General features: G+C 37.5%; 2 protein-coding genes across 3 annotated transcripts in view; one reads left to right on the plus strand and one right to left on the minus strand.

Moving 5' to 3' along the window:
- The window catches only part of map2k5 (mitogen-activated protein kinase kinase 5), a 51,355-nt gene that overhangs the window by 19,476 nt on the left and 13,641 nt on the right, over positions 1–18,238 (minus strand). For both annotated transcript variants that reach the window (XM_077519026.1, XM_077519027.1), the window contains exons 9-17: positions 15,974–16,013; positions 14,434–14,502; positions 13,594–13,675; positions 12,940–13,001; positions 6,695–6,743; positions 6,513–6,586; positions 5,859–5,909; positions 5,683–5,754; positions 4,158–4,187 (exon numbers count right to left, since the gene is read on the minus strand). In XM_077519026.1, the coding sequence (XP_077375152.1) occupies positions 4,158–4,187; positions 5,683–5,754; positions 5,859–5,909; positions 6,513–6,586; positions 6,695–6,743; positions 12,940–13,001; positions 13,594–13,675; positions 14,434–14,502; positions 15,974–16,013 (529 nt within the window). The remainder of the gene's footprint in view (positions 1–4,157; positions 4,188–5,682; positions 5,755–5,858; positions 5,910–6,512; positions 6,587–6,694; positions 6,744–12,939; positions 13,002–13,593; positions 13,676–14,433; positions 14,503–15,973; positions 16,014–18,238) is intronic.
- Positions 1–18,238, plus strand: part of LOC144017443 (retinaldehyde-binding protein 1-like) — a 179,125-nt gene that overhangs the window by 18,805 nt on the left and 142,082 nt on the right. The gene's annotated exons all lie outside the window — the stretch shown is intronic.

An 18,238-nucleotide genomic window follows, 5' to 3' on the forward strand; every position in this document is an offset into this window, starting at 1 on the left:
ATTCCATTTTCATGGTCACCTTAGTAGAAGAAAACTTCCCTAGCAACATTTATAATACTATTATATTCTAAGAGACTAAGAGATGGCTGTTTCAAGATGGAGGCTCTGCTAATGTCTGGCTAATCTAATAATGTTTCCTACAAAAATGTTCATTATGAAACTCTTTTGACAGTATATTATAGCACTTATTGATTCACTCAATTAAATACAGGTTCCCACACACTGTAAATATCAAGAGACTCTTAAACTGCCTCCATATCCACTTTTGCCTGATTCAGACACATTAAAGGCAACAATGTAAAAGTAATTTGCCCTGAAATAATTACTTGGACTAAATTGCATACTGCTTCAGAGGTTGAAATTGTATTGTGGAACACAAACCAATTCAAGCATAACCAAACACTTATTTTTGTATGGGAAAGCTTAACCACGTATTAAAAGTGGTCTCCTCCATATCTTTTTCTTCTTAACACTGAGCTTGTTTATCACTTGAATATGAATAAAAATATTCCTAAGTCTATCTAGACAGAATAGGACATATCTGCAAGGCATTTCCTCTCATTTGTATTTTGTAACGCTTAAACGTTTTGGACAGCATTTCCCAACCTCTCCGTTTGTACACTGCCTTTCTTTTCTTCTCTTTTGTATGACCTTTCATACATATTAAAGCGTTACACTACAATGAATTAAGACCTTCCCCGTGATAGCAACAGAAAGTGTAATAAATAGTGATAAACACTATTGAGTTAAGTTTGCCAGGAACATAACAACATGATGAGAAACAAAAATACCATTTAGCAAACAAAAAAGACAGTCAGGACCAAATGTGCTGATGGCTGTACACACTTCAGTGTCATCTAGTGTCTTCAAATACTTTTACACTGCTGGAGCAAGACCTCAATTAACACCTGACAAAAACCTCTGATCAGACAAACACATGCATCAATTCATGCTACGACCCACTGTGAGCATACACACACACACACACACAAGTACACACTGTTTCTGGGGGGAAAAAGGCTCATAACTGATGTTTCTAGCCTTTCAGAAGTTTAAAGCATTCTGAAAATATTGGTCGCAAACCATGTATCTATCGTTCACTGGACTACAGTACAGACTAAAACTTCGATCCTTAGTCTGTATTAAAATGGTCTCTGGGAAAGTGTAATGGGGGGTTTGTACTGACAGCTGTGCCAACGTTTGTAAAAATGGCAGCTTAGGCCTGAGGAATTTGGCGAGCTGTGCCTTACTTGCTAGATCCAAACACTCTTGCCAGACCACTCGGCAACAGCCTGCAGGTGATCGGTCAGCGGTACCATATGGAGGCTGAGAAAAATTAAGAGATTACAAAGCTGCATGACACTAAGACACTCACTAAGACTTTTTGGGCTCTTGCTTCACTTTGCAAACATGATCAAGAACTGGGAATTACAAAGACTGCACAATGGCTTTATATCTACTACCGGTACATAATACATTTTATCTACCGGTATATATCCATCCATTAAATAGCACCTTAAAAACATGTTTATAAAGTCCTTTGACAGACAGAAGAAAAGCACGTACTTGAACAAATCACAAGTATAAATGGTCAAAAAAACATCAGCTGCCATACAGTCTACTGTATCATATAAAACCGACTGAAGAACCAATACATTGTAGAAGATCTCAACAACAGAAACAGAGACCAAGAGGGCTGATATCTTTTTTTAAGGAGGAGAAGAGGACATCACAAAAGCCATTCAGTAAAAGTGAGTTTTAAGAATTGATTTACAGGATATCACCAATTTTGCAATTTTTCACTCATCGAGCAGGTTGTACCAAAGTCGAGACAGCCTGATGGAGAATTAGGGATGTAACGATAAGCGCAATATCGTGATATTGTGATATTAAAACTGCCACAATATCGTCGCCGTCATGTTCACGATATTTAAAAGCAACACATCTGTTAAAAGAGTCAGGTTGATTTCCATTCGTGCAGTTCTAGCACCCTCTGGTGGCTATTTTTTTAGTCCAATTTAATTTTCATTAGGGATGTTTTGGCCCTTCTATGTTTTAAAAGGCACGCTAATTGTCAGACAAAGGGGAACATAATATTCCCGTGAAGCAAGCCATTATGTGGAGGAACTCAATGTGTGCGTGCATTAACAACATAACATAATAATAATAGCATACTAATAATAAAACATCACAATAATAAGAACATAACATTGATGTAATGTACAAAAGCACAATATTGTGCTTTTTTTTTTTTTTAGTATGAGCTCATTCTTTTTACAATATTGTGACCTTTTTTAAATATCGCCAACCTCCCCACAATATCGTGATAATTATCATATCGTGAGCTACATATTGTGATAATATCGTATCGCGATGGTTGGATATCGTTACATCCCAATGGAGAATGCTTTTAGTTTTAGGCCCTACAAAGCAACTTTGTCTATCAAATACTGCTAAATGATCTTGGGTCCCTTGAAATGCTTGGAAAGTTGTTTTTATTAAATCAAAGCATAACTGAAGCATCAAACTCTTTAGATAGAAACCACAGGCTCTCATTTCGTGCATAGGCCCACGACGGAAGCTGAGGTAACCAGAATCAGATTGCTCAAGTAGAGATTAGTGAGATAAACCCATTTCAAGGGCTAATTAAGACTTGATGAGATTGGGAAGTCACTTCTGTGGTCGGCAATTACATCTGAGCAGGACTTAAGGTAATGTAATGAGAGAAAATGCTGCACTCAAATCAAAGATAGCGTGTATCACCCAGCACCTCTCAAAAAAATAAATTAATAAATAAAAACAACCTCACAATCTAGTTGACACAAACGTCTTCATCCTTGGCTTTTCAGAGGACATCTAATGAAACTTTGGATATCCTTCATTTTCCCTTGAATAGTGACTAACAAAGCCAGTTTTCTTATGCGTGTGCAGAGTTCTATTTTACATTAGTTTGAATGTGCTTGAATAATTCAGAACATTTATATAAAACTCCCTGGAAACCCAGAGTACTCACAGCCAGGCAAGAATATAATTTTAATATGTGTTGTTTCGTTTTAAACCAATTGAAACATTTAAACAACTAAGGGGTAGATCAACTAAGAATGCGCTGCTCCACAACTGCACCCGCAGTCTGCTCCCTATTAACCACCTATTCACTAAGGATATTGCTCTAATCATATACCGGCGCAAACACACCCACAAATTCTGATAGGTGGGAGCAAATTTATACCTGATTTACCACACATGGCAATGGATTTGTGACAAGAAAACGGTAGTATAGTAACCGTGAGAAATATGATCAGAAAGCGAGGTTGACAAAGGAGGTGCAGAAGCATTTTCCTTTTGGCTCCATCCCAATACTGATAGCTAGCCGTGTTGTAGAGCTTGGGTGACTACAGACCGCGCCAATCATGTTTTCCTCCTGTTGTAAATTACCCATTATTGCTACCTTTATGTAAGCATTAGTATAGGGCTCAGTTATTTTTTTTTTTACATCAGGCATGTTGTTAGACTGCTAAGCTAAGGGGTCCTTTGGTGTGGCATTTTACATTAGACAGGTTATTGAGCCACTAAGGGGTTTTATTAACCAATTCTCAATATGAGTTCTTGTCCGTTCTTATGTCTTTTTGATCTTGTACTGTTCTAATTGAAAGTACGCATTAAGCAAGCACGCACGGAATGTTGTTCTTGTCTTCTCTTCATAAACTTTAGGATGCATCAGATGTTGCCTGTGAATACTTGGCTACAAAAATATCCTACGGTGCATTTCGTGCTGCTATCGCAAATATTGCGGCAAATCCACAACACCATACCCTGTGTTCTTCATATTGAGAAACGACCATTGAGTCCGTTGGCCAGGAGCAGTTTTTCCGGCAGTTATGACCGTGTACACATACTATATGTGGTGACATTAGTGAGGAAATACTGTGGTGATAACATGTAATTTAGCATGACAGAAGTGTAGTTAAAATAACATTGACAGACTAACAATTGATGGACTGTGCCCATGGTGTGTGGTTCGGACTGAACTACTACTGGTGGCTTCCAACTGTTGACAACTGCCGTATGACGGTACAAACGTTATCACAAGCCCCTGAAATTAGATATAAATAATAATAAAAATGTTTTTTCAAATACAAATGGACTGAAGAACTCACCTGTGGGTAGGGAAACATCCCGAGGGCCAGCTGTGTGAAGAACAGCACAATATGCAAATAAATATTATTTTGTATTATTGACAAAAATATAATAATAATAATAATAATATAATTAAATGGTTTTTTTTTTTGGTTTTTTTAAAGTTGGTCATGGCTACTAATATGTTGTGAATGCTGTTAAATTGGTTTGGCCAACCTCTCACTCAAATTCAGCTAGGATATAGGTTCCTACCTCTCGGTGACCATAAAATGTACAAAGGGGAGGAAATGTTTGGATGACTGTTTTGATGGATGATGGACGGACGGACAGAAGGTAGATAGGAAGGAAAGCTGGCAGGCTTCCTGGATACCAGACTAATCTCTACTAATTTCTAGCCACCAGGCATGAATGATTTTGAGCCATATTTCTTGGGCATTTCTTTCTTCAGCTTCACAACTTTGCTTTGCTATGTTAGGAGGCTAACTTCTCTCCGGATCACCTTTACTTGTGCCTCTAGCCTACTCTTCCACGGAGGTGGCCTTCAGGTTGTTCCGTCCGTCTCTTAGCCAAGTATCTCTTGCATAACTGATGCTGCTGTGGGGATGAGCCAGGTGGTCTCTGTGATGTTCTCGTTAAGGATACTTGGCAGTTCTGTGTTTACATCATCCAGTCGGGATTCTGATGGTACTTATTTAGTCACGTAAGAATGCTGTATAAGTAAGCAGTATTGGGGTGTCACAGTTTTTTGGTGAATGCAAGAGGACATGTGATGGTTCGAACATCCAACTCCCATTTACCCAGCAATACTCGCAGTGCCTGTTAATTACCAAAATTTGTGATTCCTGATGTTGAAGACAGAACTGTGGGACAGATTACTTATCAACTCATTCAAACACTAGGCCAGTCAAGGTCTTGAGAACACATCAGAGCCAGACCTTTAGTGACTTTACACGAGGGTGCTTGAACGCAGTTTGAATGGTTTAGTCGATGCATGCCTGTGAGTATGTGAGTATGTGTGCTTTTTATTATTGGAGGTTTCCCTACATTTGGTCAATGGAGGTTATTTAGATTGCAACATGATGATGATGATAGATGATGGTTGGTGAAGCTCAATCTAAATTGAGTAGGAGTGCAGGTCATTTCATGTAACTCAATGTGTAGCTAAGATGAACTGAATAAAAAGGGACAGGTAAAACAGGGCTAAACAATCACATAGTTCATTTTCTCATTTTTTGCCAGCTCCTCATTATTGTTACACTTGTAATAATATTAAACATTAGTGACACAATAAGCCATTTGTTCTACTGTGGCCAGAAACCGATTGAGAATCAATAACTTGAGTGGGCAGGCAAGTGACAAGAGTGGGATACTGAAATTTAAATGATATTTGAAAACACATTGTCAATCAGGCACTTTAGCAAGACCCTGGGGAGCAATGAACGCTGCTTCACTGCATCATTATCATCAGCTCTCACTAGACACAAGACACACATACACACGCACACGCTTATGAATCTCATAAAGTCAGACGATTTATTGTCGTACCTCCATGAAAGAGATTCCAACACTCCAGACATCTGCATGGATACCATATTGTTCCCCTGATATCCGTTCTGGCTGTGTAAACACAATATGATAACAAAAACAAAAAAAGAGCATATCATGGACACGATTATGAGCTCTCTGTCAAAGAAAAGTCAATATAGTTAAAGTTCACTTACTGCCATGTATGCATTTGTTCCCACATATGTTTTGGCAATTGAATTCACCAACTGTAAATATTGACAGTGATAATAAATGAAATCTTGGTTATCATTTTACATTACAGAAGAGTAAATTGTGTAACTACAGTATATGTCCTTGGAACCTACAAGAAATGTGAGGTTAAAAATGAAGAACAGTTTAAGCAGCTGCTTCTCTGTAAAGAGGTACCGGTAAGCAGATATTCAGGTTTGGTGTTCAGATAAAGCTCCCAAATGCTTACATTACAAACACACATATTGCAACATTCTCCACAGGCACACAGACAGACATATACTGAGAAAAACACACCGACACAAACATGCACACAATGACAAGGGTATTATTGTCTGTCACCCACGCCGTCTCCACCTCTTCTAAATGCATATCAATGAGGCTTCGCAGTTGTGGATGTGGTCATAATTATAACGAGATTTTTTTGAAGGGTGTAGAACAATGGGATGGGGGGAATGTGAATGTACAAGACAGACCCTTGGGAAAGCACTGGGTCTAAAATGAATGCAGTGATTGACAGCTTGACCATAGACACAAAGGACTGCACACAGTAGAAATGTATCTCTTCCCTCTCTCCCAAGTAATAACCTCTCCAACATTCAAAAAACGAATGAGTGTACCTGAGTGCTGACACCAAAGTCGCATAGCTTGACTTGTCCTCGGGTGTTCACCAGCATATTGGAGGGCTTGACATCTGCAGAGACAAACTGTGTGATACAACTGCAACATCAGCAATCTGACACTGATGTTTATCAACTCGGCTCTTTTTACCGAAACAAAGCCCAAACCCAAGTTTACTCACCTCTGTGAAGTATCTTTAAGCTCCACAGGTACGTTAGGCCTTTAACTACCTGCCAAAATAAAGAAAAAAAAAAACATTTAAGTTTTAGGTTTAGTTGAAAATCCTTGTGGATCATGCAAGTTGCATGTAAGGGAGTATTTTTGGAGTGAAATTAGTCCCCAAATGAATGATACAGGATTTTTTTCTACCTCTTTTCCCAACACCATTCTGACATGTCAAGGAAGCTGGAAACATACTCAACATAACACGCTACCTACGCTAATGCTAACTTCAAAATAAAGTTTTCCAAATAATACATTGACGGCAATGCTAATAGCCTTAGCAGACTTTTACTTTGAAGTTGGCCCACGTCGTGTCGTGATGGCTAGCTTGAGTTCAATTTTAGACGTTTAGGATTTCTTTATCATAGTTTTGATTGACATTATAGTTGTCACCAACATCAACACAACGCTATCCCGATTTCAAATTCAATCACTAATTTGGGGGGCTAAGAAACCGCTAATTAATTTCACCATCATTGTATGATAAGGCAGAAGTCTCCAACGTAAGTGGCTAGCAGCTACCTGTTAGCATTACCAACGGATGCCTGGCTGGTAGTTGTAAATGAGTTTGACAGCTGCCTGACACCTGGCTTACTTTCTTTTTCAATATTCTGTATCAAGTCTACTTTGTAATTCACTCTCCATGTTTAAAACACTTTTGCCCATTAAAAAAAACAAACCATTCAATTCATGATGTCAAACATAGCCATTTAGATTTTAGGAACACAACTTTAAGCCATTAATACCTTGTTATTTTACACATGGACCATGTATAAAACAAGAATGTTTTTGTCACATATTGCACTGAAAGTTGTGCTCCTGAATCCTAAACGGCTATATTAGACATTTTGAATTGATGTTTTGTTAGGGCCCGAGCAGCGACCGCTGCGAGGTCCCTATTGTTTTTGTAAAAATTATTATTAGGGCCCGAGCAGCGACTGCTGCGAGGTCTCTCTTGTTTTTGTAAGAATTATTATTAGGGCCCGAGCAGCGACCGCTGCGAGGTCCCTATTGTTTTACGTTCGAATTATTATTATTATTATTATTATTATTATTAGGGCCCGAGCAGCGACCGCTGCGAGGTCCCTATTGTTTTTCGTTCGAATTATTATTAGGGCCCGAGCAGCGACCGCTGCGAGGTCCCTATTGTTTTTCGTTCGAATTATTATTATTATTATTATTATTATTATTATTATTAGGGCCCGAGCAGCGACCGCTGCGAGGTCCCTATTGTTTTTCGTTCGAATTATTATTATTATTATTATTATTATTCTCCGTAAACGATCGCGATTTTGGGTACCTAAACATTTACGAAAACTCACCAAACTTTGCACACTCCTCAGGCCCGGCGAAAAATTTTATATTATGAAGTCGTCATAACAACGCGACTCTATAGCGCCCCCTAGCATAGAAAAATAAAAAACAAGCCCGGCACGTTTGAGCTAGAGCAACGAAAATTGGCAGGCACGTGTAGCACCCCGAGACGCACAAAAAAAGTCTATTGGGACCATGTAGCTAAAATGTACAGGAAGTGAGCTATGGATTTTTTAATGTCCAATTTTGGCCTATTTTGGCACATTCACTGTGGTCATGCTTTTTCCCCCTTTGCAAACATTTTTCATCCAATTGACTTCAAACTTGGCATTTATCATCTCAAGACCTGAGAGAACAACTGGGCAAAACATCTTGCCCTTTCGAAATACTATATGACGGGGGCGGGGCATCAAATATTGCCTTTAAAATTTAATTTGTCCAGAAAGAGCAAATGCTTAATAACTCCCATGTTCAAGCTCCAAAAAATCTCAAACTTCTCAGGCAACGTAATAGTCACGGCCTGAAAACATCTATATGATAAAATTCAGTTATACATATAGCGCCACCTAGTGGTAACAATAAATGTCATTCTTTACGTTTTTAGCTACTGTGCCGAGCTCGTTGAAGGGATCCAGTTGAAAATTGGTTAGAAAAGCCTTAAGATGTTGATCATGCCCCACACCGAATATTGTAACTTTTCGCCAAAGGGCGTGGCCGCTCCGGTAACGCAAAGTCTGAAGATTTTTCGTGACAATAAAAGCTGCATGAACTTGACCCAGATGATCCTATCTTCTCAAAATTTCACACATTTGATGAGAGTCCAGCCCTAAAGACATCTACGAACTTATATTTCATCTTACTGATAGCGCCACCGAGTGGCATTTTTTTTTTCTTACGAATTTTCTTCTACGTTTTTCTCCAAACACGTTAACTGGACCTACCTCATATTTGCTCAGATGAGGGTTTCGGCCTTCATGATGTCACAACACGAAGTTTGTGAGTTTTCGCGAATTGCTGTGGGCGTGGCGAAGCGTTGTTTGCCAAGAAAACAACGGAAGTTTTGAGGGTATAAACATGTACAGAAACTCATGAAACTTGGCACACACATCTGGCCTGGTACAATGAGCAATATTTTATTGTTGATTGTGCTATTTTTGAAAAAAAAAAGACTCAATAGCGCCCCCTAGAAATTTTTAATGAAGCAGCCCCAGTTGTACGTTTAAGCAAGAACGACAAATATTTTTAGGTGTATGAGGGATCCCAAGACCTCCAAAAAAGTCTCTTGGACCCATATGCTAAAATGAACAGGAAGTGAGCTACGAATTTTTGAATGTCCCATTTTTGACAATTTTTGCACATTTACAGGGGGCATACTTTTGCCCACTTCTCCTACACGTTTCATCCGACTGAGTTAAGACTTGACCTGGACCATGTCAAGACCTGAGCCAACGACAGGGGGAAAAATCTTGACTTTTGGAAATACTATATGATGAGGGCGGGGCATCAAAATTTGTGTTTTGCACTGAAAAAGGATATGCTTAATAACTCCCCGATACATGCTCCAAAAAATCCCAAACTTGACATGTATGTATATTGTCAAGGCCTGAAGGTATCTCTATGACAACATTCAGTTATATATGCAGCGCCACCTAGCCCTTGAGGCATGAAAAAAAAATACCCCACTTACGGTATTTTTACAAAAATTGTAAACTCATTCTCAGTGTGATAACTAAGTCATTTATGAATATTCTTTTACTTTCCACCACTCAAAATGTTCACTGGCATCAGACCGATCCAAACATATGTATTTTTTATTTAGTTTTATTTATTTTTGATAGCCTCTATGGACTTTAAAAGCAGTATCGTGAATGAAGGATATGCTTAATAACTCCCCGGTACATGCTTCAAAAAAATCCCAAACTTGACATGTATATTTATAGTCATGGCCTGAAGGTATCTCTATGACAAAATTCAGTTATAAATACAGCGCCACCTAGTCGTTAAGGCATAAAAAAAAAAAAAAAAAAAAAAATAAAAATAAAAATAAATAATTTTTTTTTAAAAAAAATATAAAAAAAAAACAAAAAAAAACACTTATGGTATTTTGTACAAAAATTGTGAACTCATTGTAAGTGTTATAACTAAGTCATTTATGAATATTCTTCTACTTTCCACTACTCAAGATGTTCACTTGTATCAGACCGATCCAAACATATGTACTTTTTTACTTTGTTTTATTTATTTTTTATAGCCTCTATGGACAATAAAAGCAACATCGTGCAATGAGTACGAGCGATGATGGGTATATATACTTTTGGAAAAAATAGCAATCAGGTCAACTCATTCCCAAAAAATAAAAAAAGACGCTGATTTTTGCAGATCTTAACAATCACCAAAACCCATTGAGCTTGACACACACATCACACCTGGCAAAAAAAAAATCCACATGTAAAGGTTTATCATGCCATGTTCAAAGAAATTTAGCTCCTAATGTGCCAGTACCCCAATGTGCGAGTACCCCAACGTGCAAGTACCCCAACGTGGCCCGGGCTGCGAGGGCCCTTTATAGCTGCTCGCAGCTCTAGTTTTGTTTTTTTTGTTTTTTTAATGCGAATAAGGATTTTACAGATTCAAAAAAACGATCCAATCCGTTACTCAAATCCATGATTCGATACAAACTGTGACTTTTGTGTTCGGTTGCAGCACTACTATGAAATGTTTGTGAGTACAGGGTCATAACTGCCACTGTCTTGATCCTAACTTTCAAAGAAAAAAAAAAGAAGTTTCCATTTGTGTGCAGACCTTACAATTACCATTCTTTCATTAGTCAAACTTTTGGCTCTGTAAACCTTGAATTAGTCACTAAGTGCAGATACTGAGAGTTAATTGAGCTGAAGAGAGTCGCTCCTGAACGGCATTAAAAAGTGCAGTTAGTACAACATTTCAACAGCGCAGAGTGAAAAAAGTACAAAAGTACAACACTTGTAAAAAGTAATATAACAACCAGCAGCGGGAGCTTTTTCTGAAGCTTTTTGACCATCCAAACAACTAAAGAAATTGTCTGAGGTCAAGCAGCCTGAAAACGTGGTGAGAATGATGTGTAGGTCTTTACTCAGACCATCGAGTGCCTCTCGTGTGATAATGACAAGTTGTGATGGTGAAAAGAAGGCAAAGTTGTAAATTACTGAATTAACACAGACGTAACAGCTGCCATTGATTACAGACAAAGTTTGAGAAGGGGAGACAGAATAGAGGAAAATGGTAATGATTGTTCAAGGCCATTAATATAAAAGGGCTGGGTATAACGGAGGATGAGGTCATTCTAGCAAATAGCTGTCATCAGGACTGCACTAAACACAGACTAATTAATCTTTTGACACGTGTTTCCTTTCTTCTATTTTACTTACAAAATACGGCTTTCGTTAAAGCCATTTAATATATGAAATCCCCAATTATCTTGTGAGATTGGTTATGTGCCACGTAACATTGGCTTTTTGGCACGTGTCACTCAACATCATGCTTTGTGTGCAAATGTGCCATATCACGGACGCGTTGCATTTCTTTTTGTAATGTGAGCGAGATTTAAAATTATTGGATTTAACAAACAAATTGGAATTAAGCATCACACCCTGGCAGTGTGAACGTATCTTATATGAAAATGAAAACAAAAAACAAAAAAACACTGGAGGTGTGGGGGTGGGATGGACGATTACCCCAGTAATCGATGGTAAATTCATAGGATAAGTGATTCTAAAAAGATTAGTTTGTGGCATTATAATTCTGTTAAACCACAATTCAAAGGCTATGACTGATTTTCATTAGTTAATTTTAATTAGTTTCAAGTTATTTCTGTGACCACAGTGGGATACCAACAATTTTGTCTATGCAGTGGAGTCTCTGCTCGGATGAAGGGGAACGCTAATAAGATAAGTGATGAGGCAGGCCAGAGTTGGAGGAGGTAAAAATAAAGATGTTGAAGTTTCTTGAGGAGTAACCAATTTGGATAGGATTAAAAATGAGCTATGGTTTGGGAACAAAGTTAGAGAGAGCAGATTTTGATCGTTTGGGCACATCCAGACATAATGAGTATAATGGCAGAAGGGTGATGAGGATGGAGTTGCCAGGCAAGTGGTATCAAGGAAGAGAAGGTTGATAGATGCAGTGAGGGAAGACACAAGGGCAGTTGATGTTAAAGAGAAGAACGCAGAAGACAGGCTTAGATGGAAAAGGATGACATGACATGGCGACTCCTAACAGGACAAGGAAAAGAAGGAAGGAAAAGATTATACAGGCTACATACGGCAGCAGAATGTCATTTGAGGTCACTTACAAATATCCTAAAGTAAGCTTTTTGAACTGATCCTAAAGTAAGCTTTTTGAACTGATCCCAAAGTAAGTTTTTTGAACTGATCCCAAAGTAAGTTTTTTGAACTGATCCCAAAGTAAGTTTTTTGAACTGATCCCAAAGTAAGTTTTTTGAACTGACCAGAACTACTACTACCGCTACCACTACTACCACTACTGCTGCCGCTGCCACTACTACCACTATTGCTGCCGCTTCTACTACTACTACTACTACTGCTACTGCTACTACTACTACTACTACTACTACTAATAATAATAATAATAATAATAATAATAATAATAATAATACAAAAACTGCTCTTCTTTAAAAACAAAAAACATACAGGATATTTCTAACAAGTGAACCCCAACACAAGCCTTTCAACAATTGTTGGATAATCATTCTATTCTGAAAAAAAAAAAAATGTTCAAATATTAACATTAAATGCCCCAAAATAAAATGACATACCGTACATGCTCATGATGAGTGTACTTACAACTACAGCTGTATACATTTCATACTGTGTTCTATACTTTCAAACTTACTGCCACAGCAATTCTTCCCAGGACATGCTCTGGAATCCTTTTATACACATCAAGTGAACCACCTGCATTGGAAAAACAATAACACATGGGGATTCATTAAATATCTCAAAGGGTTACAAATTCCCCCCAAAAAACGTTTAAATTAAAAAAATAAAATAAAATAAAAAATAAAAAAAACACTTATTTTGTATTCTGTAGACTAAAAACTATCCGATATTTTTTAAATCTGAAAATATATATTTTTTAAATTGAAACCAAAAACTCATGAACTTAGAAAATATCTGCTTTTCAAAAAGAGAAACATGATAAACTGTAAAGGTCTAAAACAAGTGCCAAGCTGTTAGACATACTTTGTTGTCAGTTTGGCAAAAGTGTGAAACAGGGGATTCAATGCATTAACACAGTTAACACACAGAGACTTCTACTAACACAGACATCTCACACTGAATGACACGCACACACTGGCCCCTCAAATTCCACTCAAGTCAGGATTTATTACACCCTTGTAGCTTTTAGCACACTGGCATGCTAAGCAGCTCAAAACACCATGACATTCTTTTGATCAGCAGATGTGTAAATGGATACATGGGAGTGACACGGAAGACAGGTGAGAGGAACACCAGTCACTAATGTGACAAAAAAACAACAACTCACCATCCATAAATTCTGTACAGATGGATATCCTGTTCTCCACAAAAAAAGCACTGAAGAAAGTGATGATGTAGGGTGAGTCACACTGCAATAATGATAAAAATAATTAATAATTGCAGAATATATAAACAGTATTTCATTATTATTAAAATTTTAGTTTTTCTAAATTTCTAGGCTTTTTTTTTGCATATGTTGTTTCTCCTTTACTGTATCACTGATATATCCGACAGGCTTGATAATTATTTTCTTAGATGAACTGAATTAATAGAAAATTGGAGGTTGTTCCTCATTAGTAAGCTAGCTAGTTTTTATATTTAATGAGGGGGGAAAGAAGGCTGTTTCTGCTGATAAAAAGCATAGATTATTTACCAATGTCTTGGGAAACGAATGACCATTCTCCTATTCTTAGCTAATTTGAGTGTGACTCAGAAAAGAAACATTTTTAGGAGGCAATTGCATGGTATTAATTTAGGAGAGTAGCTGTTACAGAGCCACTGATTGAATTGATCACTTTCATAAATACAAATGTTTATCTTCATATCATATTTTTAAGAACACACTCTTTGTGAACACACGTGGAAATGTCACCCTCTGTTAGAGCCCCTATCTAACAGTGCATATTGATGATAATGTGCGAGATATTGCATAGGCTAGTTTCCTATGCAGCCTCTTGGAAGCTTGATGTAACATTTCAGGTACATTAAGATGCACCCCCCCACCACCCAAGTCAAACAAAACAAAAATATCAAAACAAAACTCAACAAACCTTCTGCATGCACAGTTAATCTAGCTTTGAATATGGGTATCAATTTGTTCAGTAAAATGAATTACACAGAAACTGACCTTGTAGAGAATTTCTAACTCTGACATTATCTGCTTCTGTAGCTCCACAGTGATGTCAAGAGGAATTACCTGTGAGAAAAAAAGCAGAATAGAATACACTGCAATTACAGAAGACAAATGATGTTTTTTCTTTTCACAATTTAAAACAGTTAACAGGTATCTTATTAAGACAGGTTTCTGTCAAGTTCCCAAGGATCAAACATAGTCAGGGATGCATATAAAAGTGCATGCATACTGAAAATATTATATGTGCACCAGATTCTAGTAGGGATGTAACAATATCCAAACATCATGATACGATATTATCACGACATGAAGGTCACGATACGATAATTATCACAATATTGTGGGGGGGTTGGCGATACTTAAAAAAAAAAAAGCACAATATTGTGCTTTTGTACATAACAGAAATGCATATAAACCACGTACAATCGCTAATAATATTGAGTCACTTACTTGGTAATGCAAGCACACATTGATCGCTTCACAAGCAAATTAGGTTCCCCTCATCTGACAATTAGCCTAGATTTTAAACATAGAAGGCCAAAACATACCTAATGAAAATTTAATTGCACTAATAAACTAGCACTAGAGGGTGCTAAAACTGCACAAATGGAAATCAACATGACTTTTTTTTAACAGATGTGTTCCTTTTAAATATTGTGAACATGACGACGACGATATTGTGGCAGTTTTAATATCACAATATCACGATATTGCCCATATTGTGACATTCCTAGATTCTAGTGTGCGAAAGCGCATTTGTGTACCAAAGAGTAGGGCGGTGGACGGGGCTTGAGATGCAAGAAGTAGAAACAAAAGAAGATGTGAGCTTGTTTAAAATCAAGCTAAAAAATAAAATCACAATACTGTTTCTCACTCACACCACCCTCATAAAACTAAACTGCAAAAAAAAGAAGAAAGGTTTGCACTCCTGTGAAGGAGAACATGGCACCACAATTATGGACACCAAGTAGATACGACATGCCACTTTGACTCAGCACACTCCACGTTTGGGCATGGCACAAAAACCAAAATAAACATGGTTTCTGTTTGCTTATCTTACTTTTATGCAGTTTGGTGAAGTATTATTTTCGATTTTTTTAAGCTCTGAACTCAGTAGCAACTATTCATTGTTCAATGTAGCCAAATAAATCCTTTATTCTGAATCAATCTGAGTGTCAGGAGTATCTTTTGAAAGTAACAATTATTTTGTATAAGTATGTTCTGATCAGAAACCATTTCCAGATCATGCTTATTTCATTAGATCAATTTACCTGAGTAATAATTAGAGCAGTCAAAATCAATAATGTATTGTGTTGAGGTAAATCAATATTTTGTTTTCCTTCATGGGTCCAGTTTGTTGACCTTTTTCTCGATATGTAGTCATCATTGAAATGAACATACTGCAAATTGAATTGCTCAATTACCAAGCGTACTCCTTCAATTTTAAGGTACTTGAAAAAAGTCAATACAGAAATCAGTTTTGACCTCGAGGGTAAAAAAAATTATGTGGTGGTATGAAGATAGTCAGTCTCACCTTGACAGCTATGACACGCTTCCCGAGTAGATGATACGCTCTAGAAGGGCAAAAAAATAGATAATAAAAACTTCATGTCTCTTCTTTTAAAGGACCCTTACAATAAGGACTCCAACAGTGACAGTAGAAATAGCTAAATTCACAAGAAAAGTTAGGTCAAGTTGGCCCTACTGCAGCAATGGACCTTTCGCAAAAAGCCCCGCCCCCCTCATTTGATGCTTCCGGCTCCGAAATCCTTCTGTACACTTAGAATGTAAATGAACAACAGCGTCTGTCTCTCAGCATGGAAATTGTAATAATGCAAAATCATTCTCATTTAATAATGTACTTGTAAACTGATTACGTGCTTTGTCCTCTGTCTGGACCATAACAGAAACACAAAATGCCATGCGAAAGATGAAAATAAGTTCAAAGTGCCTGTTGTACAATTCTGTTTATTTTGTGTAAATCAATGAAACATCACAGAACACCTCTAATGAGACCTAGTGATGTCACGATCGAAGCAGTGCCGTGGCAGAAATATTGCAGTAAGTTGTGTCGATGTCTCGCTATATCTGGTGGACTATCACGTGTCCACGGAAACAAAGCGTGGTTACGTCACCTGCGTGTCGACTGTGAACATTGACGTGACGCTCAAGGTGGTTTCGGGTGGTTTCGGCTCAGTCAATTTGAGTCAAACTCACAATTCTGTTTGGTTTAGTTTTATTGAAGGTGACAAAAGTTTTGTGGATCCATTTTACAATGGATTTCAATGGAACGTCAAAGAGCTTGATGGAGCTCGTGGCGTTTGGGGGCATGGTTTGCCGAAGGTTCATTGCAGACGGTCCATAGTTTTTAATAGCAAGACAAGCAAACCAGCACTTCCCAATCAAATCAAATCAGTTCAAATTACTTAATGTCAGACTACAGGGTTAGTTATTACACTGCATGAATAGTTTACCAATCACAATACTCAACTTATTCATTCCCAACCATTTTCACTGAAGCGACTTCCTTTGCTCTCGGTTGGTTTACTGGGTTTGACTGATTTTGCAAGGCCAACAGAATATTGGGTTCTATTGCTATAAAACCATGGAACCTACCAAAAGAAAGATTAGAGTCTCTTCTGTCATCAGGAAAAATAAGTATATTTCCATCTGTTTCCGTTTTGCAGCAATTAGCATTAGAATATAGCTAAGTTTCATCATTATGCACAAATCAGTTTAAAACACTGGGGGAAAGAACTTCTTACATGGCCCTGGTTGATCTCTTATACTCTGCTGCCACCTGCTGGCCGTTTTTTGTAATAACTACCATTACTTTAACAACCTCTTCAGGTCAGAGGCTGCATCAAAGCCTAAAAATAAAAACCCAAAACATTTTTTGGACCATGAAAATATTTAAAATATAACGTTTTTATATGTTTTTGGGAGAAAATGAGTTAATGACTGCTCACCACACATTTATCAGGAATGAATATGGTCTAACAGCAGCCAGGTGATGAGGGATGATGTGGTTCCAGTTATCACATGATTTACTTTGGCGAATGTGTATGGTGCAAAGTGTGAGAACACTGACCCAGATTACAGTATCATTTTGATTCTTAGATAGCCATCTATAAAATATCCCAACTCCTTAATCAACATTATCAGTGCAACATTAGGCATTAATTATCAGCATTGTATATCAGTGTGTTGAATTTTCATTATTGTTAAATTTGACATTGTGTTTATGCAAGTCAATAGATGTACTTTACTTGACTCATACACATAAATCAAAGTGGAATAGCCAAATACATGGACACAAAAGTGACTTCATGAATACACAGACAGTGTTATTTATTTTAGTCCCCAAGAGTATTTTTGACCTGTAGTGTCATGTTCTCCACGAAAGAGCAATTTTCACAAAAGGCTGATGTCCTCGTTTTCCTGTTGATGTCTCAGTGTTGTTCTAAACAACAATCAATATCAGCTAAGCATGACTGCTGCCTCGTAATTAAAACGAGGATGTTAATTGAGGCTAGATCGCAGGGGTAGAAAAGTTAATGCTGAATGAGCAGGTTGTGGAAGCCTAAAAAGCTATCAAACAAACTACCTGGAGTCCTCCCATTATTCTACCCTGAGTTACCAAGTATGTAGCTGAACCTGTGTTTATATATTTTGTTACAATTTTGCTTGAATGCCTTTGGAAAATTGATTGGTCTGTCTGAACAGACCAATGACCACTTGCACAATAGACTGTAATAATTTTATTTCATTACAAAAGCTGTGTGAAAGATTCTACAAT

Source organism: Festucalex cinctus, chromosome 4 (genome assembly GCF_051991245.1).
Source record: "Festucalex cinctus isolate MCC-2025b chromosome 4, RoL_Fcin_1.0, whole genome shotgun sequence".
Classification (NCBI taxonomy): domain Eukaryota; kingdom Metazoa; phylum Chordata; class Actinopteri; order Syngnathiformes; family Syngnathidae; genus Festucalex; species Festucalex cinctus.